The sequence below is a fragment of the Pezoporus wallicus genome, unplaced genomic scaffold, assembly GCF_028554395.1.
Source record: "Pezoporus wallicus isolate ANWC-B61680 ecotype Strahan unplaced genomic scaffold, APGP_CSIRO_Pwel_v1 contig_13595, whole genome shotgun sequence".
Taxonomy (NCBI): domain Eukaryota; kingdom Metazoa; phylum Chordata; class Aves; order Psittaciformes; family Psittacidae; genus Pezoporus; species Pezoporus wallicus.
The window spans coordinates 1-12510 of record NW_026637714.1 but is presented as its reverse complement, the minus strand read 5'-3'; the positions used below and the strand labels follow the sequence as shown (position 1 = coordinate 12510).

Here is a 12510-nt window from a genome sequence, read left to right as displayed (position 1 = left end):
GGCGGTGGGAGGGCATCGGCCCCACCTCCCTGACAAGGGAAGCCGCGCCGGGAGGGCACTAGTCTCGCCCCCCCTGACAGGCGGGTGTGCGGAGACCAGTACCTGACACACGGACAGCAGGAGCGGACTGAGGCCCCCAGCCGCTGAGCCGCGGCGAGAGGGAACGGCGCCTCCCTGGCAGGCAGACGGCGACGGCGGACCAGCCCTCTAACAGGTGGGCCGGCGGGAGCGGACCAGGACTCCCTACAGCCCCTGACAGGTGGGCAGTTGGAAGGGACCGGGAGGACACCGGGAGCGGCTCCGACGTTCCTCGCCGCCTCTAACGAGGGGAGAACTAGGGGAGAGCAGGTGGCGGCCCCGGGATACGGGGCCGGGGAGGGATGGAGGAGCTCTGGCGCTGAACCCTGTCCGGGCCGGTCCCGTCCCGCTGGGGGAGCGGGCTGTCAGGGGCCGGGCGGTCTCGCCTGCACGTACCTGAAGTAGTATACGTCACTCTTGCCGGCGCTAAGGCCCGACTTGCGGATCACCTCTTCCTTCTTCCAGCCCGGGGGCAGCGCGGGGCAGTCCATCCTGCCCTGCTTCTCCATGCACTGGGAGCGGAGCCCAAGGAAGAAGGACGACTGGAGAAAAGGCTCGCCCGACCTCCGACAACAAGAGCTTTATTGTTCCCAGACACGGCCAGGGCCGGGACAGCCTGGCGATGGCGGCCGCGGCGGGCTGCTCGAGGCCAGGAGTGCAGGCTGCGCGCGCATCCGGCGGAGCGCTTGCCCGGCGCCCGCTTCCGCGGCCGAACCCCGGAATCCGTGTCAGCAGCCTAGAGTTAATACAGCACAAGAATTAGTATAAAATTGTAAATCTTATTTTGTTGTAATATCTGTTTATTACTATGATTATTTTTTTTAATGGTGACATCACATGTAAGGTAGCTGGTGATTTTTAATCTGTTCATTTACTGTCCTTGCAGCAGGCCAGAACAAGTCTGTTTTGGCAAGAAGTGCAGTAAGCAGTGATTGTGCATGTTGACTTGGACTGTTTTTACACACAAGTAGAAATGATCTGTAATCCTGAATTAAGAGACAAGCCTTTAGGTGTGAGTTACTTGGCTGTTAATTTGGGGATTGTGTATTCAGGCAGAAGAAAATAAGGACATGCCTCTGTGGTAAGATACACCATGTCCAAAGCGAGCAAGGTGCAGTGTAGATGCCATATAGCTGTACCTACAAGATTAATAAATCCTCTTGAGCAAAAGTACAGGCACTTGCCAACATGTCTAAGTGGTTCTGGGGATTGAAGCTGGTTTGTAACGTATGTGGGCACAGTGAGGACTGAGCTCCACAGATGAGCCTGAGCCTTTTGATATAGTCATGCTTAAGGCACGCTTTATTCCATCCAGAAGTTAAGAAGAAATGTGAGGAAGGCAGTAGTGTCTATGATCAGTGGAGAAAGTACATTGTAAAATGACTATTGCATAAAGAGAACTTTCATGGGTAAGATTGCCTGAAAAGGCCCCAAATTAAGAGTAATATTACAGTGGGAAAAAATATCTATAATGTTTTAAAATGTTCTTACCATCCAGTAATCTAAATTGAGATCTGTCCTTCTCACAGTCTTGTAAAATAAGATTTGTGTGGGCTTGTTTGCTTGCTCTGCAACATTGCATTTGGATCACAGCATATGCTTTGCAGCAGCACAAAAGTCCCGTGGTCATCTGTGAAGCACCAAGAAATCTAAAGTTTAAAAACCATTTAACCTTTCTTTTTAGGTGTGCATCAAAAAGACATTGTAATTATCTGTAACTATGAAGACGGAAATCTTGGAGTTAAGAAACTAATGTCTGTCAAGGATGCTAAAGAGAAGTGTCCTCAGCTGATGCTGGCTGATGGAGATCTAACTCTGTACAGGGAAATGTCCTACAAGGTTATAGGTACACAATTAACAGTTTTTCAGTAGAGTATAAAGGCTTCCTATTAAACTCTGTGTGCACGTGCACTTGTCTGCAATAGTGTCTGATATTTTCCTGCTCTAAAAGTTCTTACTACAATGAGCCTCACACCATGGCAATAATATTTAGTTGTACACTGTAAATATTTCATTAAAAAAGCTTTCAGACTTGGTTGCAGCCTGGGTCAGACATGACAAATGGATCATACTGATGATGTTATATGGGATCTGTATGATATATTAGGATTATGCCCATGTAATTCTTATGAACAATTTTTCTTATTTAAATACTGACTGCAGTAATGTATTTCTAAACGTGAAGCAGTGGAGAACATAAAGCTGAAGCCTTTGAGTGTGTGAACTTCTCCAGTGTATCTTAATGAAATTATTTGCCAGCATTGTCATTGATTACTGCTTTTGTCATTAGCAGCATTAGCATGTGAAATAGCAATGACTTAAAAGTGAAAGCCTGCCTAGCTGGGTAATGGGTTTCCTTAGGAGAAAGTACTACAGAGATTAAGAACTATAATTTCAAAAAGAAATGAGGAAAGAAAGAAGAGATTTCGGGAGATTCTTCTCTTTTCTAAGCAGATGACAGAAGTAGTTATGGGATGAAGAAATAGTCCTCTTGTTCACCTTTGCTAAAATAAGTGCCTTACTGTTTTATCTAGAAGAGTTTCTCTTCATGCAAGCATCCTACTTGAATCCATGGGAAATCAGCTAAGGATTGATGCAGACATAAAACCTTGTGTTATTAGTTGTGTGCATGTTATCCTTGATCTTTTCCTCCTAGAGCTGTTGGGGGGATTTTGTTCACTGGTAGAAAGGCCTGGGTTTGATGACTAAACCAGCTACAGTAAAGTAGATGTTCTGAAGTCCATGCATCTGGCCACGTGTACAACAACCAAGTTAAACATTCTTCTTGTTGAAAAATAGGGTAATCGTTTGTGAAGGTCAGTACAAAGTGTCTGTCTGCTTTTAAGTATTGTCCGGAGCTGAATAGCTGGAAACTTACAGTGCTCTGTGCTTGGTTTCTGTATTTCAGAGTACATGTATCTCAAATGCTAACCAGCATTCCAATTAGATTGTACAAAAAATAAATCTCTGGTAGATAAACATGTACAATGATTTGGGGGAATAGATTTTCACCCTTTTTTTTTTCTTCAAAGTATTTTATTGTAGTAAGACACAGAATTTTGTTTCTGCTTGAGTGTTGTTGTCAATTGGCAAAATTGAATATTTTTAAATTAATAAACCCCAACAAAACAGTATTTTTTTTGCCACAGCTGTTAGGTCAGGAATAGACGTACTGAGACTGAAGTAGCTAACTGAGCTGCTTTGTACATTGTCAACTGCGAATGCAGTAGCTATGCCGTGATACTCCTTTCATGCACTAGGAAGGAAAACAGTTGGATTTTTCCTGGACATTGAGCTATTGTGATGGCTTTGAATATGGTTTGGAGAGGAGGGAACTACCTCAATAATCCTTCCTCATTTGGCATTTGCCTGGGAATAACAAAGGCTTAGCTAGAAGGCAGCCCTCTAAATTAAAGATTTGTAAATCTCTACTTTGGTTACATTGGTACAAGAATCTGTGATATTTAGCACTTTACCATCTCAATATATTGTATGTTATATTTTAAATACTCCCTAAACATTATGCTTCCTGGGCAGTATTGATGTGCGGAGAAAGGACTTTACAACCAATCAGCCAATTAGAGTTGTAGAGTAGGTATATTTATTCAGCACATGGGGGTATCCCACCAAAGTCGTGTGCACCGCAGCCACCTGTCCTTCAAACATATATAGCATTGTGGTTACATATTCATGAGAGCTCCTATACATATTCATAACCTGTCCCCTGCTTCGTATGATAATTAGTATTTCCATAAACTCCTCCTGCATGCACAGTGCTTTTTGGTAGTGGTCATAGGGGGTCGTGGGGATGAAGGCTAGCAGCTCCTCTTCGTCACCGCAAGTAACCTTTTGGTCTTGCGCAGGCTCAGTTACTCCTTGGATCGTGTCCAAACCACAAAGCTGGCTTGCACCGGTTCTCTTCCTTTGCGCAGGCTCTGTCTCCCCTTGGATTGGCTGATCTTATCCCAAAAGTTACAAACGTAGCTAACTTTTCACAGGTGTTAAGTCCCGCACTTTATTAACCCTTAGGTTGCACCAACAATGCGACTAAGGTATATTATCACTAATTACATTAACAATGTGAACTAATTACCCAACCAGCAACAAGTTTTAAATCTTAGGACTCCCCTATCTCAGTATGCCCATGGTTTTGGCCAGCAGCAGTCCCCCTTTTACCAGGGTTTTTGGGAGATAGAAGTGAGGTTAAACTTGGATACAGAAGCCATGGCAATAACAACCTGTGAGAGCATGCTTTCCTGTACTGCTTTAATGCAATGTAAAAAAATACCTAAATCTACAGAATTAGCTAACTAGGTGACTGTTTACATACTGAACACCACTTTCTTTTCCTTTGCAGCTATCAATTTGCACAATACAACGCATGTGAGACTAATTACCAGATCTTAGGTTGCAAAAGAGTTCAGGGAAGCCATATATGCAAGGCTGAGCCTTACCAGCTTCACAGGAGTGGCCTCTAACTAGTATCTGTGAGCTTTAAACCAAACCAGCAAACAGTTGTTCTACCTGAAATCTGTTGGATCACATCCAAAAAGTACCTGGTAGGTATATGCTATGAGCACAGAGGGAGAGCATATTGACAGCTCTGAAGGTGATAAAGACTGAAAAGTTTATAACTGAAATAATTTAAAAATCTAGTACTCACGAGCAAGCAGAGGGGTGTATAGGTGTGTGTTTAGGGTGCTTTCTTTTTTTCATAAAATATTCAAGTTTTGTTTAGCAGGATGACTGAAAGAACTTCAACGTTCTTAATTTTCAGTTCTGTTGCAGCACTTTACAAGATAGATGCCTTCAAAAATACTGAAATCTCTGTTTATTTTTATTAAAGCATGTGGTTGATACTAAGTTTTAAATACAAACTTTTTTAAACTTGCCAATTAGAAACCTACTGACAGTTATTAAACCAGTCTATTGGAGCCTGATAGAATACTCTGAGGAAGTATTTTTCCTAATTACTCTACATCAGCACCATGCTGTTGGCCAGGAAGAATTGATGTAGGCAACAGATGCAGGCAGACTGTTGCTGTGTCCCAGTGTGGCTTTTCTAATGGCAGATTCTAAAACTCAAATAAAAGCACACCAAAAGCATTGCTGAAAAGCTTGCATTGCAGTAGTGAAAATAATCATTGTGGGTGAGCATTTTATATATAACTTCCCCCCCCCCCCCCCGTGTATTTTTAACACACATTTTATGTAGACAGTGGCTACAAAACTACCAAATATCTTGAAACACTGGGTGTTAAGAGCATGTGTGATCTCCAAGCAATTCTGCTTGCTGTGTTAGAAAAGGAACTAGGTGCTTCTGTTGCCCAGTGTATCCAAAAAACTCTGTTACGGAGAAGATGACTCCCCCATGACTTCATGAGGCCCTCCTCAGGTACAAATACTGCTCTGAAGTACTTGATGGAGAGCAAAATCTTTGCTTTTGGTTTTATACAGCTTTGCTGAACTAACCAAAACAATGCATTTTTTAATGTATTCTCTAGTACAACTCCATTTTGTGTGCAATTCTCCTGAAGTTCTGTTGAATTCTTGTTGGCATGTCAAAGATATCTTGGTGTTAATTCTACACACTTAATTTGATACATTTTTTCATCTTGAGAATTTTGCAGTAAATATAAAACTGAAACAGCTTTTTTTGTTATTAGTCCTTTAGTGATGAAGATTGCTTTAAAAAATATTCATCAGAAGTGGAAGTTAAAGAGAAAATTTAAGAACAGCTTCCTAACCTATTAGACAGGTGACTTCCGTAGCTCTTTTTGATAACTGGGATTGTGACCTGAAGGGACTTGGAGTGTGTGTTGGGTTTGTCTCTTACTCTGCATTTCCTCTCTCAGCAAAATGCATTTATAGGGACAGCACCTGCCTCTCCAACTTCCTGGTGAGGAAGGAAGGAATTTTCCCCAATTCATGGATTATCCTGCTCTTTCACCTCATTTCACTCTTGCTCCCATCTTTTCTCTTGCACCCCAATAGGTGCCAGCCTTTCCATTTCTATACAGCTTCTCTGATAAGGAGCTTTGCATGTTCCATTTGCTGACCCTCCTCCATCACTTTGGTAGTGCATCTTCACTAATATCCATGAAGGACCCTAGGTTTTCTTTCTCTTTCGCCATAAGTGACTTTCTCTACTTTCAGACCCTGGGTGAGCACCCTTTATGCATGTCTGCTGTTCCAGTTTATTTTTCTCAGTCTGAAAGAACATTTTAATTTCTGCCTCCTTCCCTTGCCCTGTGAATACAGGCACCATCCAAGCCCAAGATTCCTGACAAAACCACCAGCATACCAGGAGAACACATTTATTCGTGTCTTGACTACTGTGACTTTCCTATCCTCTCTTTCTATCCTGTGACCCTACTTAAATCAAAAGGAGCCTCTCTGTGTCAGTCCTGATTAGCATTTGGGTCTCCCATGAGTTAGAAAAGACGAGAATAGAATAGAATAGGTTAGGGTTGGAAAGGACCTTAAAATCATCCAGTTCCACCCCCCCTGCCATGGACAGGGACACCACACACTAAATCATGTCACCCAAGACTCCATCCAGCCTGGCCTTGAACACTGCCAGGGATGGAGCATTCACAGCATTCTTGGGCAACCCCTTCCAGTGCCTCACCACCCTCACAGTAAACAACTTCTTCCTTACATCTAACCTAAACTTAGCCTGTTTAAGTTTTAACCCATTCCCCCCTTGTCCTGTCGCTACAGTCCCTTATGAAGGGTCCTTCTCCAGCATCCTTGTAGACCCCCTTCAGATACTGGATGGCTGCTATGAGGTCTCCACACAGCCTTCTCTTCTCCAGGCTGAACAGCCCCAACTTTCTCAGCCTGTCTTCATATGGAAGGTGCACCAGCCCCCTGATCATCCTTGTGCTCCAACAGCTCCATGTCCTTCTTATGTTGAGGAAACCAAAACTGTACACAGTACTCCAAGAGGGGTCTCACAAGAGAAGGGTAGAGAAGCAGGATCACCACCTTTGACCTGCTGGTCATGCTTCCTTTCATGCAGCCCAGGATATGGTTGGATTTCTGGGCTGCAAGCTCACACTGCCAGCTCATCAACCAACAGCCCCCATTCCTTCTCTGTCTATGTCACTAGCACCCACATGGACCACAAGAAGCGGGTAATAGTCAGAAGGACTTACTAGGCCAAGCTGCCTCTCAGCAACATTCCTGATCTAAGCCCCTGGTAGGCAACACACCTCCCTCGAGACTGGGTTAGGCTGACAGATGGGTTCCTCTGTGCCCTTCAAAGTAGAGTCACCTACTACTATGACCCACTGCTTTTTCCTGGATACAATAGTAGTAATCCTCTTTATTGGTGCATCAGCAGGTTGTTCATTTGGTAACGTGTGTTTCCTCTTTAGGTCCCTGCAGAACTGTGAAGGTGTTCTGGTTGGGGACATCAGATTTTGGAGGAAGCCCCTTGCTTTTAGTTGTTTTCTTCCTCCTTTTTTTTTTTTGTTGTTTGCTTTTTTTAATTATTATTTTTTGTTACTAGCTACTAGCTTCCTGGATTACTGCCCTCCTTTTCTGTATGCACAATGGTGGACACCTGTGGCCCCTGCACAGTTTGGGCCTGGAGCAAGCAGTCCAGCTCCCTATCAGTTTCCCTGGTATCTCTTATCTTACAGTCTCCCACAGTTCAGCCACCTGCTGCAGGAGAACCTCCACTAGGGTACACTGAGTGCAGCCCTGTCCATTATGCACCCTTGCCTCAAGAGAAAAGTCGAGGCACATTCTATACTCTGAGGTCTGCACTGCAGCCTCCCCTCTCATCAGTTCTGTCTGGGTGCCAATGCTGGCCACCATCAGGGCAGCCAGAGCAGAGCTCCCAGGTTAGGCCCTGGCCCTGAGGCGAGTGCTCACCATCACAGTCACCTGCCTGGCTCATCCTGCCTTCTCCAAGTGCCTCCATACACTATGGTCACTGAGCTTCTGGTCGTTTGTGCTCCCTGGGGCGTTTTTTAACAGGTGGTGCTGTTTCTCCTGGCCCCGCCCCCTATGAGTCAGCTGCTCTCATCAGCTGAGTTGCCAGCTCCTGGGCAAGTCCTATCAAGGACTTGAGGCTCCCTTGATGGCTCTTGCCATTCAGAACTGAGGCTCCTTGACGTTGTGTTTCCCCTTGCTCCAGCGTTGGAGACTCTCTGCAGTTTCTCATTTCAGCAAATGACGAGATAGTGAGAACTGTTGTTTTATGCTAACAAATAAGAACCTATTTTTCCCACACTCATTACTCAACATATAGCACTACTTTTCCAATTAAATAAAACTTATCTTCTTACATGCTAATTAAAATAATTATACTTACTTGTAGGACACTGGTATATACCACAGTGTTATACAGTTATGGTATAGGACTGATTTCATCAAGAGATTTTGTTGACATGCTGCATGTTAAACTATACCCTGGTGATGTCCTTACAACTAACCGCTGGGATGGTTGAAGTCCCTCATGAACACAAGGACCTGTGAGCGTGAGGCTGCTCTTATCTGTCTGTAGAGTGCTTCATCCACAGAATCCTCCTGATTGGGTGGCCTGTAACAGATCCCAACAGTAATGTCCCCCATCGCCATTCTCCCTTTGACCCTGGCCCATAAACATTCTCTCCTTGTCAAGAATAGCACTGTATTTTCAACTTCTTAGATTATGATTGATCTCTTATTTTTGTGCACATACAAAATGTTGAACATTCAAAACATGAAGTTTGCCTTTGCACTTTGCACTTTAAATCAATCTTATTGACTCCATTACTTTTGATTATACATATTCCTTTTTTACATTTTTCCTTTTAGAAAGCAGCAGTGTTATATCCCCATTGCTTGACATAATAATGAAACTTTCAAAAATTGATAGATGTAGACCTACTATTTCATCTTAGCCTTCTGAGTGTCTGCTTCTCAAACCTAAATGATCTTCCTAGCAGCAAGAAAGGATAATTGGTGTGGTAAACACATAAATGTATTGGCTTTCGCAAATCATAGGTGTGGTTATGTGGATATAACTGTACGAGTTTACAATAACAGAAACAAAGCACGCTAAAGACACAAGACTAGACAACAAGTTAAAAAGGTTCAGATCTCTTGATCAAAATGGAGTCACATAGCAAAAGAATTTGTAAAGGTAAAAGAAAGGGGGGTGTGAAGCTTGATATAAGGAAAGCTAGTGCCTGGAAAACATAAAGTACTTTTTAGCTTAACTTAGGTTGTAGAAAGAGAACAATGTTTATGTTGTAAGTCTGTGGAATGTAGTGGCCCCACTAAACATGAGTTAATTGTTTCACACTAGTCTTCTAAAGTAGTTTTAAAGAGCAATGTTTGTGTTTTAAGTCTGTGGTGAGATAACAGGATTTAGTGGACCCACTAAACATGAATGAGTTCTTTCACACCATCCTTCTGTTAGAGAGGGTGAAGTTTTTACAATAAAATAATCATATAAAATAGTAAAATGATTATATTTGAGAAATTTATAAATCAATAGTGAGGCTTTGTATATTAGAAGACGTTGTAACTTTGCCGTTTTGTATCATAGTTACTCTGTAACTAAATGTTACAATGGTAGTCTTGGTAGCACGAGCTAACATAACTATATGGTGAGGGGAGTATGGATGTATGTATTGTAAAACTCTACCCAAGCAGAACCTAAGTTTAAGATAGCCAAAAAAGGGCATACCAGAAGCATCCTGGTGAAGATAAGAGAATGCTAACGTCCACAAGACGATTGGGACCTAGCCAAGTAGAGAAAAGGTGAAGAGGACAACCTGAGGAAGACTTCTTACTTCATCTGAGGAAGACTCCTTACTTCATCTGAGGAAGACTCCTTACTTCATCAGGGCGACCACCAGAGGGGGCTGCGCAAGCGCAAAGGAGGCTGATGTTGTAATAGACTGATGTAGCAATCCTTGATGCATATGTATTAGTCAATGATGCAATCTGTGTTGAATATGTATTAGTTACGAAATTTTTAGTGTATAAATTGCGAACGCGATGTGACGGGAGTTGGAACCAGATTTGGGTGCATACCCCTGGTTCCCGGCGCCTCAATAAAGCACCTCATATAACCATCCCGGTGGTTATGTGTTTGTCTCTATGCTAACATTTTGGTGACCCAGGTGGGACCTCGCAGGCATTGCTGAGGCGGATCGCATTTTGATCCTGCTCCAGCCGGCACCAAGAAATTCTCGGGGAGCCATCGACCGCGACCGACCTCCGCTGCTCACGACGGACCTCTGATATGGTAAGAAAGGTGCTTTAGGTTTGGGTTACGGTACCGATTTCTAGTAAATGTATGGTATTGACCTTTGGTAAAGGTCTGGTAAAAGCCTGCCTGTTATACGCAGCAAAAAGCTGTGTTTGGCTGGGCTAGTAGTAAAGCCTGCCTGTTAGACACAGCGAAAGCTGCGCTTGGTTGGGGCTAGAGAGCTCTCGGGGTAAAAGGCCGTTAGACAGTAGCGAAAGCTCTGCAGGTTCGGCAAACGTGGTTTGGTATTGGTATTTATGCTGCAGGAACAGCATCAGTGTAAATAAGTGTTGTAACTTAGTGGTATAAAAGAAACCTGTTTTCCTTAGGATTTGTGGTACAAAAGGAAACTCCTTTGTACTCACAAGATGCCGCCGATTCCCAAGTCCTCTCCACTAGGCTGTCTGCTAAGCCATTGGAAGGAAGGGGGATTTGGGAAAAGTATGCGGAAAAGTAAATTGATTGATTATTGTAATGTTTGGTGGACACAGTATGAACTAGGGGATCAGGAAAAGTGGCCTGAAAATGGGACTCTGCAGTACAATACTATATTGCAGCTGATGTTGTTTTGTAAAAGGGAAGGAAAATGGGATGAGGTACCATATGTTTATCTATTCTTTGCTTTAAGAAATAATGATGAGTGGAAAAAAAAATAAAAAAAAATCCTGTGGAATAATGGATGTGAAGGTAAATGCTAATCAACAGTATAAGGGATGTGTTACCAAAAAGGTATATGCAATGCCTTGCTGTAGACAATAGTTTACAACACCAGAGGGACATTGAAAGTCCGGATTTAGTAGTGACCCCATCAGCCCCACTGGCTTCAAATGGAGGAAGGGGGGGGGGAGAAGATGACAGTGAGGAAAAGAGTGATAGTGATCTTGAAAGCATGGGAAGTTGCCAGCGTAGGGAAGATCAGAGCGCAACCCTCCCCGCTACTCTGGTTTCACACAGAACTCGCTGGAGGGGAAATCGGGAAGGAAAAATGTGAATCCAGGTACCTAAAGCAGTGCTGGTGCCTTTAAGACAGGGGGTGGGAGCTGAGGGCCTGGTGTATGTTAAGGTACCTTTCTCGCCTGGAGATTTGATCATCTGGAAACAATCAGCAGGAACATATAGAGAAAACCCTGATAAAGTAGCCCATGTAATGAAAATGATTATGAAAACTCAAAATCCAATTGGGAGAAAAAGAAGTGAAGTTTTAGTAGACACAGGGGCTACCTATTCAGTTTTAAATGATTTACATGGGAGGTTAGGGGAAAGAACTACTACAATTGTGGGAGCCACAGGGAAGGAGGAAATACAGCCATTCTTGCAGCCCCTAGATTTGCGATTTAGAGGGAAGGAATTAACACATGAATTTCTATATGTAGCTGAATGCCCCATTCCCCTTTTAGGACGGGACTTATTAGCCAAATTGGATGCAATGATAATTTTTGAGAATGGTGAATTAATAATGCAAATCCCTGAATCAAGAGCAGGACAGATTTTGGTTCTTAAAGAAAAGCCTATTGCTCAAATCCCAAAGGAGGTAGAAGAGGCTGTAATACCGGTAGTTTGGGAAACAAATCCTGGGAAAATCAAAAGCAACTCAACCAGTAATAGTGGAGCTAAAGGATGGGGTTAGGCCAGTAAGAATTAAACAATATCCACTGAAGCTAGAAGCAAGATATGGGATTTTAAAAACAATTGAGAAATTTTTAAAATATTGAATTTTGGAAGAATGTGAATCAGAATATAACACTCCAATTTTTCCAGTAAGAAAACCAAATGGTGAATATAGGTTAGTACAGGATCTGAGGGCAATAAATGAAATAACAAAAGACATCCACCCGGTGGTGGCAAACCCTTATACATTGCTAACATCTGTGAAGGAAAAATATAAATGGTTTACAGTAATTGATTTAAAGGATGCCTTCTTCTGCATTCCCCTTGACAAAAGTAGCAGGAAACTGTTTGCATTTGAATGGGAAAATGCACAGAATGGATGGAAAACACAATTGACATGGACCAGACTTCCACAAGGATTCAAGAACAGTCCGACCCTATTTGGAAACCAATTGGCTAAGGAACTGGAGGCATGGACCACTCAAGGAAAGGTACAGGTACCGAGATCACAATATCTCTTATTGCAATACGTAGATGACATCTTTATTGCAACAGAACAAAAATGGTTA

The 12510-nt window shown here is 43.0% G+C and overlaps 1 protein-coding gene and 1 pseudogene across 4 annotated transcripts in view; one reads left to right on the top strand and one right to left on the bottom strand.

Annotated features, from left to right (window-relative positions):
- Nucleotides 1-674, bottom strand: part of LOC130598185 (methyl-CpG-binding domain protein 2) — a 61384-nt gene extending 60710 nt beyond the window's left edge. For all 4 annotated transcript variants that reach the window (XR_008971955.1, XR_008971956.1, XM_057407386.1 and 1 more), the window contains exon 1: nucleotides 475-674. Coding sequence is in view for 2 of the 4 variants with exons in the window: in XM_057407386.1 (XP_057263369.1) it covers nucleotides 475-587 (113 nt within the window). In the remaining 2 variants the exon portion in view is untranslated. The remainder of the gene's footprint in view (nucleotides 1-474) is intronic.
- LOC130598184 (DNA polymerase iota-like) lies at nucleotides 586-9276 on the top strand (annotated as a pseudogene).
- The last annotated feature ends 3234 nt before the right edge of the window (nucleotides 9277-12510 follow it).